Source organism: Amblyraja radiata, chromosome 18, assembly GCF_010909765.2.
Source record: "Amblyraja radiata isolate CabotCenter1 chromosome 18, sAmbRad1.1.pri, whole genome shotgun sequence".
In the NCBI taxonomy this organism is placed as follows: domain Eukaryota; kingdom Metazoa; phylum Chordata; class Chondrichthyes; order Rajiformes; family Rajidae; genus Amblyraja; species Amblyraja radiata.
The window spans coordinates 27,566,657-27,585,318 of NC_045973.1; the positions used below are offsets into that span (position 1 = coordinate 27,566,657).

General features: G+C 46.2%; 1 protein-coding gene across 1 annotated transcript in view; it reads right to left on the reverse strand.

Annotated features, from left to right (window-relative positions):
* Nucleotides 1-1,059: 1,059 nt before the first annotated feature.
* Nucleotides 1,060-18,662, reverse strand: part of podxl2 (podocalyxin like 2) — a 31,964-nt gene continuing 14,361 nt past the window's right edge. Inside the window, exons 4-9 of the mRNA XM_033036983.1 lie at nucleotides 13,716-14,296; nucleotides 11,616-11,690; nucleotides 8,130-8,286; nucleotides 6,720-6,781; nucleotides 5,842-6,021; nucleotides 1,060-3,314 (exon numbers count right to left, since the gene is read on the reverse strand). Of these exons, the coding sequence (XP_032892874.1) occupies nucleotides 3,108-3,314; nucleotides 5,842-6,021; nucleotides 6,720-6,781; nucleotides 8,130-8,286; nucleotides 11,616-11,690; nucleotides 13,716-14,296 (1,262 nt within the window). The 3' untranslated portion in view covers nucleotides 1,060-3,107. The remainder of the gene's footprint in view (nucleotides 3,315-5,841; nucleotides 6,022-6,719; nucleotides 6,782-8,129; nucleotides 8,287-11,615; nucleotides 11,691-13,715; nucleotides 14,297-18,662) is intronic.

Below are 18,662 nucleotides of genomic sequence, written 5' to 3' on the forward strand. Positions count from 1 at the left end.
CAGAAGGGGAAGAGCAAGGGTGAAGTGGAAGCACAAGAAGAGGTCTCAATGGGTGAATGGAGATGATGTGATGGACTGTCCCAGTACACCAGATGACTGGGAGAGAGTGGCGCTGGGCTTTGACAAAAGATGGAACTTTAAGCACACATGTGGGGCAGTGGATGGCAAGCATGCCATTCTTGTCCCTGTCCCTGTACCCCTCAATTTCCTTTTCATACAGGATGGCATTCTGCTGGAACCATTCCTCAAGGTCCCCCTCCTGCTGCCCGGTGAAGGTGTAGGGCATAACCTTCCTCCAGCCCTTCCTCACCACCAATGGGGCATCTGCCTCTGATGCTGTGTCAGACACAGGAGAAAGGGTTGCTTTGCTGCATTCAAATGAGGCAGTGAAGGATGAGGTGGTGGTGGGGACATACTACCACCCTGGTCTCCTCTCCAGGGGTCTCTCATGCAGGGCTACCTCCTCCTGTACTATCACCTCCTGTGGCATCACCTCCTGCCACTCCTCCTCTTGGGTGGGCAACACCTGCATGGCAGGTTTTTTGGAGGGTTGTGCCTTTCCCCTGTGCTGCTGCCTTTCTGGTGCCATCTCTAAAACACGTCTCCTCTCCAAAAAACTCTCCAGCTATGAATGAACATGCCTTGGAGTGACAGAGGTGACGTTCTGCTGTTTAAATAACCTTTTTTTTCCTACTGACCTTTTTTTCACCCCGGAGCTATTACCTTCGAATGCCTCCGACCACCTACGACTACCTACAACTACCTACGACTAGCATCACGACCTACTACGACCTACCTACAAATAAAAAGTATCGATTTTTTCCATGCCGACCTTTTTTTAACTCGTGGACATTTTTTATCAAGCTAGAAAAAACGCCACGACCTACTTGATGCCACGAGTACCTACGACTAGCGTCACAACCTACTACGACCTACTTACGACCTTCTGGCGACCATGCTGCGAGTATGAGTCAAGGGCAAACTCGGCAGAGGTTGTGAATTAGGTCGTGAAAGTGGGACAGGGGCTTAAGTCTGTTCAACAAATCTACCAGCCGAGACTTCAGGTTGATACCAACTTTATTTCAATTGAAGTAATCAGCTCCAATAGGGAACATGCCAAGAACCAGAGTCAGAGAGACAAGGGCTCCTCGGTTCACCTTCTACTGCAGTGCTGATGGCAATGGAGTTATTGACTATCACAGTTTTAGTCTCTGTTAATGATCTACAACAGACCCAACACAACGGAAACAAGTCCAAGGAGTTTTGACCAAGTCTATCTGAACATTAGGTAGAAACAAGGAACTACTGGGTCGATCCTGACCTCGGGTGCTTTATATGTGGAGTTTGCACGTTCTCCCTGTGACCACATGGGTGCTCCGGTTTACTCCCACATCCCAAAGACGTGTGGGTTTGTAGATTAATTGCTCTCTGTAAATTGCCCCAATGTGTAGGGAGTGGATGAGAAAGTGGGATAACACAGAACTGGTGTGAACAGGTGATCGACGGTCGGCATGGATTTGGTGGGCCGAAGGGCCTGTTCCCATGCTGTATCACTAACTAAACAAGGAACTGCAGATATTGGTTTACAACAAAAGACACAAAGTGCTGGAGTAACTAAATGGGTCAGGCAGCATCTCCGGAGAACATGGAGATGCTGTAAAGAAGGAAGGTTCCGACCCAAAACATCGCCTATCCATGTTTTCCAGAGATACTGTTTGACCCGCTGAGTTACTTCAGCTCTTTGTGTCTTTATCAGACCATTAACACTTTGTTGGAGAAACAGCCAAATGAAATATCTCCCGTTCACAACTGGAAGAATTTGGTAATCACACATTAACTGGAGATGAGGAGAGAAACCAAGCAATAGTTGATGGGAAACAGTCCGATGGGTGGGTGACGGATTAAAGAATCACACTTACAGATTTCTAGGGTTTGAGCTGCCTACGGCGGCACGGTGGTGCAGTGGTAGAGCTGCTGCTTACAGCAACAAAGACCCGGCTTCAATCCAGTCTACAGGTGCTGTCTGTATGGAGTTTGTCTGTTCTCCATGTGAACCATGTGATTTTCTCTGGGTACTCCGGTTTCCTCCCACACTCCGAAAACATGCAGGTTTGTAGGTCAAATTGGCTTTGGTAAAATTGTAATTTGTCCCAAGCGTGTAGGATAGTATTAGTGCACAGGGTGGTCTCTGCTCGGCACACACTCAGTGGGCCAAAGGGCCTGTTTCCGCGCTGTATCTCTAAAGTATAAGGTCTAAAGTATGAAGTCTGCTGACTTTCCCTGGTCTAGTTTACATTGAGAAATATGGTTCCCTCAAAAATTAGAATCATAGGGTCGTTCAGCAAAGAAACAGACCCTTCAGCCCAACCAGTCCATGCCGACCAATTCCAAGCTAGTCCCATTTACCTGCTCCCGGCCCCTATCCCACTAAACCTTTCATATCCATGTAGCTGTCCAAATGTTGCCATTGTACCTTCCCCAACTACTACCTCTGTCTAACATGTTCTCAAGGACAAGATGTGATGGCCCAATTGACATTGTTAATATATTGCTATTCAGTCAGCGTCCAAGGAGAGAGAAGCAAGCAGAGGTAACGTTTCAGGTCAATGACCAAAGGATGGATAATAAATGCTGACTTGGCCAGCAATGTCCAAACCCCCAAGCCTGAAGATCCTTCCCCACCCACAAAGTATTATTAATGCCAATCACATGTTCGCCCTTCATATGGGCATCGAGCCCTTTTCAAGTAAGTTCGCAGTCTGAATTCGGAAATGTAGAAAATGCCCAAAATGTCACTCCAAGACATGCCATGGATCAAAACATATTTGGGCCTCTGAAGTTGACTATTGGTCTTCTGTTCTAGGTCTTCCCCTTATAGTAAGTGGCAAACCCCCCCCAACATTTGTGTGTCCAAGGTACTATTCCAAGACACGGAGGTAACAAAGTCAAAGACGCCCAATTTTGGTGCTGATGCTGGAGTTCTTGAGGATTCCACAGCACAAAAGAAAAGGAATATAGTTGGTTTACAAAGCAGCAATCCTCTGTGTAAAGTGTGTGGGTCCATCAGCAGCGATGGGCTCTACTCTATTTTCAAGTGAGGGACGTTCTCAAAGGTGCGTGTCCTCCTCGAAGCTGTCCCCCTCGTCCTTCGGCCCTTTGTTCACCAGGGCACTCCAGCCTCCGGAACGTTCCCTGGCATCGCCATTGACACTGGGCTTCTTCTCCTGCATCTCCACCGTGCTGTCGATCGTGATGTCCAAGGTCGGGTTGTCGTGGCAACCGTTCTCGACGAAGTGGAGCTCCTCACCGTGGGGCTGATGGGCAGGCAACACGGGAATAATGGCATTATTATCATCATCAATAAAGATGAATCCTCAACAACATAGAAACATAGAAAATAGGTGCAGGGGTAGGCCATTCGGCCCTTCGAGCCTGCGCCGCCATTCAATATGATCATGGCTGATCATCAAACTCAGCCTTCTCTCCATACCCCCTGATCCCTTTAGCCACAAGGGCCACATCTAACTCCCTCTTAAATATAGCCAATGGACTGGCCTCAACTACCTTCTGTGGCAGAGAATTCCAGAGAATTCCAACAAACAACTCAACAAATTCCTAAAGTATAGGCACAAGGAAACGCAGATGCCGGCTTACTAAAAAGACACAAAGTGCTGGAATAAGGGTCAGGCACCATCTCTGGAGAACAAGGATGGGCCATATTTCGGGTCGGGACCTGAATAAGGCCCTTTTATGTATCTAAGAAGGGTCCCAACCTGAAACATCACCTATCCACATTCTCCGGAGATGCTGCCTGATTCTCTGAGTTACTCCAGAACTTAGCATGTTTTTTAATATCCTAAAATATACTTGACATATTTTTGCTTTGGATTATTGTGATCAAACCCCCACAGCTGGACTTGAACTTCTAACCTTAAGTCTCCAACTGCAAGAGTGTCGACACTAACAAAGACCCACACCACCCTGGCCACACACTCATCTCACTGCTACCATAGGGAAGAAGGTACAGCCCGAAAACCGTGACCTCCAGGTTCAAGAACACTAACCTCAGAAACTGTGATCTTCTGTGGACTGCGTCTTTGGTTTTGCAGTGTTTTGAGGTTTGCACTATTATGGTCAGTTGATTGATTGAAAAATGGAGCATTGGAAAAGACGACTCCATGCCGATCATCGCTAGATTTATCAGATCTAACACTAGATCTATGCAACTCCAATTTCTCATCCATTCCCTACACACTAGAGGCAATCTACAAAAACCGCAAGTCTTTGGGATGTGGGAGGAAACCGGCGCACCCAGCGGAATCCCATGTGGTCACAGGGAGATCGTGCAAACTTTACAGACAGCACCTGAGGTCAGGATCAAACGCGGGTCTCTGGCGTTGTAAGGCAGAGCTCTACCAGCAGAAATCCACACGATCACACATAGAACGTGTAAACTCTACACAGACAGCACCCGTGGTCAGGATCAAACCCGGTCTCTGGTGCTGTCAGGCAGCAGCTCTACCAGCTGTGCCACTGTGCCGCCCTGTGTTTTTTAAACTGGCCCCTTTTCCCAACCTGTCCATGCTGACCAACCTGCCCCATCTAAGCTAGTGAACGTTGATTTCTCTAATTTCGGGTAACCCCTGCATTCCTTCCCTCCCTCCCCCGTCCCTCACCCTAGTTGTCCCACTGATTCCACTGTTCGCATCCCTGTATTCCTTTGTTATCACCTCGTCCCCAGCCAACAATGGGTTATAATGGGCTCAACCCTTCCTTGGTCATCTATGCGAAACGTCACCCATCCTTCTTCTCCAGAGAAACGTCACCCATCCTTCTTCTGCCTGACCCGCTGAGTTGCTCCAGCAGTTTATAAACCGGCATCTGCAGTTCCTTCTATCCATCTAAGCTTGACCCCCTAATGATGCCCACTTGTGTTGGTTGGTGCCAGGCACGAAAATCGCTATCAAAACATGGGGGGGACCGGGGGGACATAATTTTGTGGCGGCCGCGCGCGCATGCGCACACTCACACACAAACACGAGGCTTCGGAGGCTTCAGCTGTGGGCCCAAATCCAGCTCAACTCTGCCTGTCTTGCCGGATTAACCTACAGCCCTGCCTGGACTGACGGGACAGCAGTCCGGAGCCGTGGAGCTAGCGCTGCTTCTCCGCGCTGGCTGTAAGCCTGGGCCGTCGTTCCTGTAAATCCAGGCAGGGCTGTAGGTTAACCTGGTGGGACAGGCAGAGTTGACCTGGGTTTAGCGCTGCTTCTCTGCGCTGGCTGTGGGCCTTGGGGCACCGCTTATGTCTGACTCCCGACATCTCTGGCCACCCCTGGGCGTGTGGGGGGGTGGCACTCGGGTGGGGGCGGGGATGGTCCAGTGGCTGTTCGGCAGCGATTGCGGCACTGGAGAGCCGGTATCGATCCTGGCTGCGGATGAGGCGCAGGTCTGTGTCCAGGGCTGACCCCAATTCAAGCTCCACTCCATGATCTTTGCTCCAGGACGTCTCCCTCCTCCAATCACCGCGCTCTATCCCCAGTCCCACCCCCCTACTTCCGCCTCTGACCGACACCTCCCTCCTCCAATCATCGCGCTGAATCATCATGTCCCGCCCCATCGCCTGCTGACCGACGTCTCTCTCGTCCAATCGGCGCCCTCGATCAGCAGTCCCACCCCCACTGTCTCGTGGAAAGTGGAGATGTCACCGGGTTTTAAAATCCGGATTACAAAAAATGGCGGGGATCGTCCCCCACCTCTCAAAACAGGGGGGGGGGGGGGGGGAGGGATGTGTCCCCTCCCCCCCCCGGGATTTCCGCCCCTAGTTGGTGCTGTGGCACTGACCATGTGCGTCAGCTTTGGAAGCCGACGTTGCCAGCAGATGTAGACAATGCCAGACACAATGATGACCGCACAGATGGAGCCAATGATGACCAACACGACAAAGAGTTTCCCATAATCCCCGCGAGGCTGGCTCGGTTTCCCTTGGCAACCCGTCGCCGAGGTGATGTTCTGGATACCGATCTGCAAAGAGATTCACAGCGACATTAGCGTCACAGTCATGCAGCTAAGAAACAAGCCCTCCCGAAACCTACTGAATGGTGAAAGGCCTGGATAGAATGGATGTGAAGAGGATGTTTCTACTAGTGGGAGAGTTTAGGACCAGAGGGCACAGCCTCAGAATAAAAGGACGTACCTTTAGAAAGGAGATGAGGAGGAATTTCTTGAGTCAGAGGGGGTCAATCTGTGGAGTTCATTGCCATAGACGACATTAGAGGCCAAGTCATCTGTGCTAATCCAAATTTGACCCACACGTCTCTAAACCTCAGGTCCGAAATGTTACCTATTCATGTTCTCCAGGGATACTGCCTGACCTTCTGAGTTACTCCCCCACTTTGTGTTCTTTTTTGTAAACCAGCATTTGCTGCTCCTTGTTCCTACATTTAGACAGCAGATATTAGAATTTGGAGCAAAACAACATACTGATTTGTCCTGTGTTTTGCCTCACTTCCAGTTTCACCCCTCCTCCCCAGTACAATCAGTCTGAAGGGTCCCGACCTGAAATGTCACCCATCCATATTCTCCGGCACCCTTTCCTGCTTAATGGATGCTGCCTGACCCGCTAAGTTACTTTGTGTCATGGTTTCACTCTGAACCTTTCCTATCCATGCACCCATCCACCAAGGCTTTGGTCAGCAGCAGATGCACACGTGAAGGCTCACCTCTTTCAAGTTCTCCTTGACGTCGCCCAACATTGCAAGGACTTCCTTCGCTGGTATCGTACCTGGATCACCAAAGTCAAGACAATTATTATGTAGAATGATGTGAATTTTACAGAGAGTTACACAAGATATACAGCACAGAACTGGTCCTTCCATTACACAGCCACTTGGGGCAAACCTCGATAAGAACCACCGCAACCTCTTCCAGACCTTCTTCGCCAACGCACAGTCCATAAAGAGATGGACAATGATCTCATCGTGCGATGGGACTGAGATTAGGGCTGTGCAGGAAGGAGCTGGTGGAGGGAGCCCCTCTCACTCCCAGCCAAGGTAATGAATTGTGGGGATGAGGCCATTTTATTTGCTAGACATTGCTAGCCTCTATGTTCCACCACAGTCTCCTGCCTCCTCCTCTCATTTAAATCTATCAAGGGAACCCTCCATTTCCCTACTGCCCCATATGTTTCTCCAGGCTCCCGTTAAAGCCATCCATGCTTGCGAGAGCTTGCACATTACAAATTGTGAGACTCCCAGGATTGTTGTTTCTGACAAGACAGGGGGCTGCAAAATCAGTGTCTCTGTGAAGTACAGAGAGGTGTCAGCCAGCTGCACAACAATTTAACCCCTACAGCTTTTATCCTGGATAGCTGTATTCAAAGGACCTCAATCACCCTATAGAGACAAGGAAGCTTGCTTTTCAGCAGTGTATTCCATGTCTGTTCTATAAGAGTATTTAGTTGAGTGCCTTTTGTCTCTAGTCATGTTCAGTCTTCACTCCTTTAGTTACAGTTCCGTAGTTTCTTTGTTTTGTTGGTTATGATATGTTCAGCTTTTAGTTAAAGACTGCAGATATTTTAATGCTTTACTCTGACGCCGTATAATCATTGTAATGAATAAAACATTTAAAAAAGCTACCACTGGACTCAGCAAATCATTGAGAATTCAGTGATGCTACCTACAATGCTTGTGGTAGTGTTTTCAAGTCTTGAAAGTCTCATCAAGTCAAATCAAGTCTTACCATGTCCAGTTTAGTGTCCCATGCACACGTACGGTGAGGTACAGGTATAATTAAAATCTTGCTTGCAGGATCATCACAGGCACATGGACTCACACAACGCACAATAACATCAATTGTACATAAATTACATTTCAGCCCGAGGGTGGAGAATCTGTGGAAATCATTGCCACTAATGCCTGTGGAGGCCAAATCATTTTGATATTTTTAAAGCAGAGATTGACAGGTTCTCGATTATTAAGGGCATCAAAGGTTATGGGGAGAAGGCAGGTGAATGGGGTTGAGAAAGAAAGATCAGCCATGATTGAATGGCGGAGTAGACTCAATGGGCTGAATGGCCTAATTCAACTCCTATGTCTTATGGTCTCAATCAAAGGTGTTAGGAAGACGGTCACCTCGGTCGCTCGCCAGCATCATTAGGAGATGCCGATCGTCCTCGTTGGGTTTGCTCAGAGAGACCAGCCACGAGTTGGCGGGAGTGCTCAGCTTCCTGGAGAAGGTCTCAGCCACGATCTTCAGCAGCTCCAACCCTCTGTCAGACCGAAACACTTCCTGGACAAAACATAATTGGTTTACAAATGACATTTTGAGAGAAACAAAGAACCAATGGTAAATAATAGCATTTAAAAGACAATAATAGCATTTAAAAGAATATCAAACTTTGACCTCAGATCTATTAGATGAAGGAATGAACAGAAAGGCGGAATCAATTAATTTAATATCATATTTGTATAACATCATTCTAAATATAGAAATACCATTGACAGATGCAATTATAATGGACTGGGAACAAGAACTATCTATAAAAATTTTGAAAGACAGATGGGAAAAATACTTGCTATATGTACATAAATGTTCGATTAATGTAAGACATAACTTAATTCAATTTAAAATTTTACATAGATTATATTACTCGAAAACTAAACTGAACAAAATTTTTCCAAATGTTTCTCCCATCTGTGATAAATGATTATCTCAAGATGCAACTATAGTACACTCCTTTGTCTCTTGCATAAAACTCCATACATTTTGGAATGACATTTTTGGAATCTTCACAAAATTATTTAAAATAAAATTGAATCCCAATACAGAACTGATTATCTTCAGAACAATGGAAGACGGCTGTAAGCTGACTTCGTTCCAAAAGTGTTTCCTTAATTATGGCTAAATAACGGCAAAAATACTTAAATTCTGGAAAAATGCACCCACAACAACGCTTAAAATGTGGATTTCAAACATGTCTGAAATGTTACATCTCGAAGATATGAGATTCGTCCTATCAGGCAAATCAGACCAATTCTTAAAGATTTGGTCTCCCTTTATCGACTTTACAAGCGTATGGTGCAACATAACTTTAGAAATTAACTGTTTCAGAACCGGGTGAGGGGTGTGTAAAGATACGAAGCATCTTTTTTTTAAATTCTCTCTTTTTTTTTTCATCTCTCCCTTTTGTTTTTTCTCTCGGGCTTTATATCTTTATGGGCTCCTTCTCTCTATTTTTTCATGAACTATCAATTTCACTACTTTATTTAACATTCTCTTTCTCTCTTTTTCTTGCTTTTGTTACTTTTTTTACTACTAAATTTAAAACAAGAAGTTGTACATGAAATGTATTATGTTATTCATGCTTTATATTATTGTACATTGCTTCTAGTAAAAATATTTAAAAAAATAAAAAATAAAAAAAAACATTCGGACAAGTACATGGACAGGAAAGGTTGAGTGGGATATGTGCCAAACGCAGGCAGGTGGGACTAGCATAGATGGGGCATCATAGCCAGTGTGAGAAAATTGAGTGGAAAGGCCTCTTCCGACGCTGTATGACTGTCTTTTTTCACTTAACTTTTTCTTCTCGTTCATCACATTGTTTACAGAGTACTATGCTTACATATTCTGTTGTGCTGCGTAAGAATATCATTGTTCAGTCTGGGACATTCAACAATAAAGCATTGAGAATTCGGTGATGCTACAATGCTTGTGGTAGTGTGTTCAAGTCTTGAAAGTCTCATCAAGTCAAATCAAGTCTTGTCAAGTCCAGTTGAGTTTATTGCCCCATGTATGAAGAAGGGGATTGACCTGAAAGCCTATCATCCATTCCTTCCCTCCAGAGATGCTGCCTGTCCCGCTGAGTTACTCCAGCTTCTTGTGTCTAACAATAAAACACTCTTGACTCGGGTTGATTTGCAACCGTCTCCCTGATGCAATACCATCGGAGACTTGTAGGTGGCGCTGCAGGCCAATATGGCAGCCAACGTCAATGGTGTCACCCTTGATTGGTGGTGAAAGGGACAACAGCCCACGGAAACAGCACGAGGTATCCGTGATGATCACCTCTCCACTTCCATTCACACCCAGAACCTTCCCACTGCACCTTCCCCAACAACCACAGAAGATAACACAGCTCTTCTAGGATTTAAAAAAACTGTGCATTCACCTTATTTATGCCCCTCTCTGGGATTACCCCTCATCCTCCTACCCTCTAACAAATAAAGTCCTCGTCTGCTCAACCTCTCCCTATAGCTCAGGCCCTCGAGTACTGGCAACATCCTGGTAAATCGTCTCTGCACCCTTTCCAACTTAACAACATCTTTCCAATAACATGTAGCAATGTTACAAAATTTTGAGATTTTAAAAATCAAGTCTGTAATTTATCCCATCAGATAAAGCATAAAAATAAGTTTAATTTGACACCTAATTCACTTTCATATCTCAAGTATTTAAAAAGTTATGGCCATTTTCATACTCGGAAATGAGCATCTTGTTCCCTATTGATTTTCTATGGACATAACAAAAAAGCTGTGATCGTGAACAGTCAAAAGCCCATAATTTTCTTACAAATTAAGAGAACTGAATGAAATTTTCAGTTATCATAGATTGAAGCATTCTGAAACAAATATAAAATAATCTTACTTGGATGACCTGAAATTAAAGCATATAATTAGTTAGTTACCTAATTGTAGCTAATTTCAGACTTCAATTACTAGATCTAAACATCTATCCATTTCTTAATAAATGATTAACATTTTTAAATAGCCTAAATGTCCAAATAATATTCACAAATAATTCACAATAAAACATGATTTTTAAATCTCATTTACATTAATTTATAGACCAAATGGAAGGAATTTAGTGTTCAATTGCTGTAAATAAATGCCCATTTAAATCAGCTTTCCAGTGGGTCCCTGTGGAACGCGCTGGTTTAGAACGTTCACATTGCGGTAGATTTGTGCCCTCAAATGCCCAGAAAAATACTGCGGGATATAATGGGCCCAAAATGAGCTACTCGCAATATTAAACTTTGTATAACGGGTTCTTTAGAAGCCCTTTTTAATGTAAAAATATACCGCCTAACTTCAGATATTTGCTTTATGAGACCCTGCGGTTGCTGGCGGTCGCGGGTTTAGAGATTGATTTTTAAACTACTATAACTATTATACGAGGCCTTTAAAACTAATAATAGCTTTTGCGACCGGGGTCTGCCAGCGATTTTTCGTTAATAATTAACTAGGCTGAACATCTTCGATTTGAACAGCCTAGAGAAAATCGCGTTTTAAACCCGCCCCCCTCTAAACGGCGCCAAAATCGCGCACACACGCAGCAGCAGATTTTCAACGACGCTTCAGGTAGGCTTTGCAACATGCCTATAACATGGTGATCAAAACTGAACACAATACTCTAAATCGGCTTCACCAATGTCTTATGCAACTGTAACATGACCTCCCAACTTCTATAGTCAATACTCTGACACATGAAGGCCAATGAGCTGAAATACTTTTGACCATCCTATCAACCTGTGATGCCACAACTGCCCACATCTGCAGTTTTATTTTAGATTTCCATATTGAGCTAAGAGAGAGTTTGTGTTTGAGATGTATACTCACACATTCGCTGTTTTCTGTCATATTCAAGATGACGTAACTCTTTCCAGCTAACTTGCTCCAGTCTCTGCAGACAACCTAGTAATAAAGAGAAGTATATCAAATAATGAGAGGCGTAGATAGGGTATTCAGCCAGAACCTATTTTCCAGGGTGGAAATATCTTAGCTTTAATTTGAGAGAGGCATAGTTTAAAGGAGATGTGCGGGTCAAGTTTGTTTTACACAGAGGGTGGCGAGTGCCTGGAACGTGCTGCCAGGGGTGGTGGTGGAGGCAGATATGATAGTGGCCTTTAAGAGACTTTTGGATAGCACGTGGATATGCAGGGAATGGAGGGATATGGATTATGTGCATGACGGACGGGTGCCACAGTGGTGCAGCGATGCCTTACAATGCCAGAGACCCGGGTTTGATCCTGACTATGGATGCTGTCTGTATGGAGTTTGTATGATCTCCCCATGACTGCATGAGTTTTCCCTGGGGCTTGCTTCCATGCTGCATCTCTAAACCAAATCTTAATGGGCAGGATAAGTGTTGGCTTTGGCAAGTGATAGGTGGATACAGGTAAAGTGGGAGGTCGTAGTTTAACAATTCTTTCCAAAGACCAGCATCACCTCAATGGGCCCAATGGCTTGCCGTCCTTGCCCGCCCTCCCTCGCTCTCTCCTGAGTCCCACCAGTCTATATCCAGTAGACTTTGGCAAGGAGATGATGTGACCAGTATCATCCAGTCAATTTAAACCAACGCAGAATAAATCTGACGGCAGTAACCATAGCAACAGCCTGGGCCTATGAGTAGTAGGGGGCCGTGGTGACAAGGCTTCCATCAGATGGCACGCTTAATTAAATAAAGCGGCAGAAACACACGTCTTAATCACAGAAGCTGATTGAGATGATTCTGGCTTATACAGCCGGGGGGAGCAGGGAGAGAACGCTGCTAAACGTGTTGCTCCAGCTGTTCCCACACAACACAAACAGCTGGCTGTGAATACTGTGAACAAGGAGGCTCACCAGACCCTCCCCCCCCCCCCACCAGCAATCACACACACACACACACACACACATACACACACACACACCCCTGCAATAACAGGCATCTCTTAGTCATAGTCGTACAGCACAGAAAAAGACCCTTCAGCCCAACTCGTCCATGCTGACCAAGATACCCCATCTAAGCTGGTCCCATTTGTCCACGTTTGGCCCACATCCCTCTAAACCTTTCCCATCCATGTACCTGTCCAAGTGTCTTACTTGTTGTTATCGTACTTGCCTCAACTACCTCCTCTGACAGCTCGTTCCATATACCCACTACCCAATTTATAGAGGGGCAATTAATTTACAAACCCGCACATCTTTGGGAAGTGGGAGGAAACTGGGGCACCCAGAAGAAACCCACATGGTCACAGGGAAAACGTACAAATTCCGTACCGACAGCAAACGAGGTCAGAACGGAACACAGATCTCGGGCGCTGTGAGGCAGCAGGCTTCACCATCTATGCAGCGGTGCCAGACTTTGTCAGCTCCCCTCCTCTTTTGCAGCTTTCTCTCCTTCCCACTACAATCAGTCTGAAGAAGGACCCTGACCAGAAACATCACCTATCCATTCCTTCCGCAGATGTTATCCGACTCAACCTCTCGCACTTTGTGTTTTTTTAAAGATTCCATCGTCTGCAGTTTAGTTTAGTTTAGACATACAGAGCAGAAACAGGCTCTTCGGTGATCAGCGATCAGCCAACCAGCGATCTCAGTACGCTGACACTATCCTACACATTAGGGCCAATTTAGAATTTTTACCGAAGCCAATCAACCTACAAACCTGTACGTCTTTGGAGTTTGGGAGGAAACCAGAGCACCCGGAGAAAACTCACGTGGTCATAGGGATAACGCACAAACTTTGTACAGACAACACCGGTAGTCAGGATTGAACCCGGGTGTCTGGCGTTGTAATGCAGCAACTCTACCACAGTGCCACCCCCATAAACAGAGGTTTGAAGATGGGCCGTGGGACTATACATCAGGAGAACCATCCAGACATGCAGCAATACAATCTTAACAACGCAAACTTGGTCCTTAGTTTAGTTTCAGTTCCTCATGTCTCCCTGTTACCTGCATGGTCTGCTCTGGTTGCGTTCTGCCGGTGGTGCTTTTGGATTCGTGGAACTCATCGGGATAGAGTCCCGCTTCCTCCACGTTCGAATCCGTTTCCATGGTGATCCTGTAGTCCGTATCTAGGGTGGTGGATCCCACCCCTGTCCGGGTCCCGGAGAGGGGGTCTTCCGACAGGACGGAGCCTCCATCCTCGGTGTGTCCGCTGGCATCCACCGTGCTCGGATGGCGTAGTGGCGGGTGGGAAGGAGAGGCGGGCTGGGGATCGGTGGTGGGAAGGTCCAAGTAGACCACTGGCACTCGTGCTGTGGGAGGCAACGTGGGCAGAAGGTCCTCGTCCACATCTGGAGAAGATTGGGTGGTCGGGTGGTCCAACGTGGCGGAGGACGCAAGTGGCACAGAGCTCGGTCTTGCTAAGGTGGCTTTGGTTGACAAGATGGTTGGCATGAAGCCTGGTGCCGTGGACTTAGCAGCCAGGGAAAGCCAAGCCTCCAACGTAGAAGCAAATTGACCTGTTGGTTCACCAGGCAAGACTCCTGGCCCTTGTGCCGACGGAAGCAGCGAAACCATCATCTTGCCGTCTGAAATGAGAGGTTACACACAAACAAATGAAGACACAATGTGCTGGAGTAAATCTGGGGGGAGAGTGGGGAGTGAGGGGAGAACTACGAGTCTCAGACGAGACCTGGGTGAATGACCCATCTATGACAGCAGTGGGAACAACAGTGGCGCAGCGGTAGAGTTGCTGCCTCACAGCGCCAGAGACCTGGGTTCGATCGTGTCTGTACGGAGTTTGTGCTTTCTCCTTGTGACCGCATGGGTTTTCTCCGGATGCTCCTACCGGACGTGAGCACACAGTTAGCTGCAGACTCCGCCCAGGACAGGAAGGCTCTGCAGGAACGGAAGGGACGTCACGACCGCGGTGCCACAGGTGCTGTCGCCGAGGGAGGACGGACGGAGCCGCGGCTCGAGAGACTCGAGAGACTAACAGAGACTAACAGAGGCAAAGAGGTTTGCCACGCACTGCAAGGGAGCAGTGGACCAGATAGGAAGAGCGGAAGGAATTACCACTAGACAGCCAAACCAGTAGGTAATTTACGGCTGGGGTGAGTACTTTCCCATTTATAGGAGGTAGGATTATATAAATAAGGGGTGTATCAATACAGTAGGGGATTCTTAAATAGGACCAGTTAATTACTTATATAAGATGGGCGGTCAGGAGATGTGCCAATACTGCGAGATGTGGGAATTTGTCGACACCATTGATGTAGAAGATCCCTACAGCTGCAGTAAGTGTTTGAGGCTAGAGGAACTCCAGCTCCGCATTGATGAGCTGGAGACCCAACTTCATACGCTGCGGTACATCAGGGAGGGGGAGTATTACCTGGATGTTTTGTGCCAGGGGATGGTCACACCGACCAGTTTAACTAATTCAGTAGGCAGTGAGCAAGGAAAGGAAGGTGTGGCCATAAGCGAGGCAGGTAGGGGGAACCAGGAGGAGATGCGGCAGGAGCCACAGCCCTTGTCCCTGACGAGCATGACCGAGGCTCTTACTCAATGTAAGGACGGGATCAGGGGCTGTGGGAGGGATGAGCAACCTGGCTGCAGCACCGTGGATCAGGAGGCCATTCAAGAGGGGGGAGTTAGAAGAAATGCCGTAGTGATAGGGGATAGTATTATTCGGGGGGTAGATAAGGTTCTCTGCGGCCAGCAGAACATGTCCCGAAGGCTGTGTTGCCTACCCGGTGCTAGGGTTAAGGATATCTCTGCGATGCTGGAGAGAAATTTGCAGTGGGAGGGGGAGGATCCAGTGGTCGTGGTCCATGTGGGGACCAATGACATAGGAAGGACGAGGAAGGAGGATCTGCTGAAGGAGTTTGAGCAGTTAGGGAATAAATTAAAAAGCAGAACCTCGAGGGTACTGATCTCCGGATTGCTACCTGAGCCACGGGCCAAATCGGCGAGGGTACGTAAAATTAAAAAGCTAAATGCGTGGCTCAAAGACTGGTGTGGGAATAATGGGTTTGGTTTCTTGGGCCACTGGCACCAGTACAGGGACAGGGGGGATCTGTTCTGTAAGGACGGACTTCACCTGAACGGTGCTGGGACTGGGGTCCTGGCAAATCATATAACTAGGGCAGTAGAGAGGTCTTTAAACTAAGTAGCGGGGGGGAGGTATCAAGGGGGGTAATAACGGCAGGGGTAGAGGAAATAGAGCAGGGTATCAGTGGGGAAGCGGTAAGTCAAAATGAGACAGGAGACAGAATGTGTGAAGATAAAGCTCTAGATGTAAAAGGGGCAAAAACGGAAAGGAAGGGTAGTAAAAATCATCTGAAAGTGCTTTATCTAAATGCACGGAGTATTCGTAATAAGATAAATGAATTAACGGTGCAATTAAGTATATATAGTTATGATATCGTGGCCATTACGGAGACATGGCTGCAAGGGGATCAGGACTGGGAGTTAAATATAGAGGGGTACTCGACAATTAGGAAAGATAGACAGGAAAGAAAGGGAGGAGGGGTGGCCCTTTTAATAAGGGAGGGAATAACGGCAATAGAGAGGAAGGATATTGCGTTGAAGGATCAGGATAGTGAAACAGCTTGGGTACAGATAGAGAATAATAAGGGGAAAAAAACACTAGTGGGTGTAATTTATAGACCTCCAAATAGCTGTGACGCTGTTAGTCAGAACATAAATCTGCAAATAGTTGACGCATGTAAAAAGGGAACTGCTGTAATCATGGGGGACTTCAATTTTCATATTAATTGGGCAAACCAAACTGGGCAGGGTAGACTAGAGGAAGAGTTTATAGAATGTATTAGAGACGGGTTCCTAGAACAGTATGTCACAGAACCGACAAGGGGGGAGGCAATCTTGGATCTGGTCCTGTGTAATGAAGCAGGATTAATTAAAAATGTCATAGTTAGGGACTCGTTGGGAACAAGTGACCACAATATGGTCGAATTCCATATTCAAATAGAAGGGGAGCAGGTTGAAACTCAGGCTAGGGTGCTTAGTCTAAATAAGGGGGATTATGAAGGTATGAGGACTGAGCTGATCAAAGTTGACTGGGATAGCAGACTCAAGAATAAGACGGTACATGAGCAGTGGTGTACGTTTAAGGGTATACTGTATAACCTTCAAGAAAAATTTATTCCTATGAAGAAAAAAAGGGGTAAGGGTAAGAACAGTCAGCCATGGCTCAGTAAAACTATAAAGGATAGTATTCGGCTGAAGGCAAGGGCATATAAGGTAGCCAGAGATAGTGGGAGGGTAGAGGATTGGGAAGCATTTAAAGGTCAGCAAAAAATAACTAAGAGATTAATTAAGACGGGGAAAATAGACTATGAAAGGAATTTAGCGAACAACATAAAAACTAATAGTAAGAGTTTTTATAGCTATATAAAAAGAAAAAGGGTGGCTAAGGTGAACGTTGGTCCATTGGAGGGTGAGACTGGAGAGTTGTTGGTGGGGAACATGGAAATGGCAAAGGCATTAAACGAGTATTTTGTATCAGTCTTCACCATAGAAGACACAAAAAATATTCCAACGCTGGATAAACAGGGGGCGGTAGGAATGGAGGAGCTAAATACTATTAAGATCACCAAGGAGGTGGTATTAGGGAAATTAATGAGACTGAAGGAGGATAAATCCCCTGGGCCTGATGGATTACATCCAAGGGTCTTGAGGGAGATAGCGGTGGGGATTGTGGGTGCATTGGTGATAATTTTCCAAAACTCCCTGGAGGCAGGAACGGTCCCAGTGGATTGGAAAATGGCCAATGTAACACCTATATTTAAAAAAGGAAGTAAACAGAAGGCGGGTAACTATAGACCGGTTAGTCTAACATCGGTGGTGGGTAAAATGTTAGAGACAATTATTAAAGAAACACTAACGGGGCACTTGGATAAACATGACTTCATCGGACAGAACCAGCATGGTTTTGTGAAGGGGAAGTCCTGTTTAACGAATCTGCTCGAATTCTTTGAGGAAGTAACAACCCGGGTGGATAAAGGGGAACCGGTGGATGTGGTATACTTGGACTTCCAAAAGGCTTTTGACAAGGTGCCACATAAGAGACTATTGCTAAAAATAAAAAATTATGGGATTGGGGGTAATATATTAGCATGGGTAGAGGATTGGCTAACAAATAGGAAGCAGAGAGTGGGGATAAATGGTTCATACTCGGGATGGCAACCGGTAACTAGCGGGGTTCCGCAAGGGTCGGTGCTGGGACCCCAGTTGTTCACAATTTATATAAATGATTTGGAGGAGGGAACCAAGTGTAATATATCAAAATTTGCGGACGATACAAAAATGGGAGGAAAAGTAGGGGATGAGGAGGATAGGAAGAGTCTGCAAAAGGATATAGATAAGCTAGGTGAGTGGGCAACAACTTGGCAGATGAAATTTAATACTAATAAATGTGAAGTCATTCACTTTGGGAAAAAAAATGATAGGGCAAGTTATTTTCTAAATGAGGAGGAGCTGCGTTGTAATGCAACGCAAAGGGATCTAGGGGTATTAGTACATGAATCACTAAAAGTTAGTATGCAGGTGCAGCAAGCAATCAGGAAGGCCAATGGAGTTTTGGCCTTTATTGCTAGGGGGATTGAGTATAAAAACACGGAGGTCTTGCTGCAGCTGTACACAGTATTAGTGAGACCACATTTGGAATACTGTGTACAGTTCTGGGGTCCATACTTAAGAAAGGATGTACTAGCCCTGGAGGCAGTGCAGCGAAGGTTTACAAGATTAATTCCTGCAATGAGGGGATTGACATATGAGGAAAGGTAGGTTGGAACTCTACTCTTTGGAGTTTAGAAGAATGAGAGGCGATCTCATTGAAACATATAAGATCGTGAGGGGCCTTGATCGGGTGGATGCACCGAGGATGTTCCCAATGATCGGGGAAACTAGAACTAGAGGACATAGTTGCAGAAT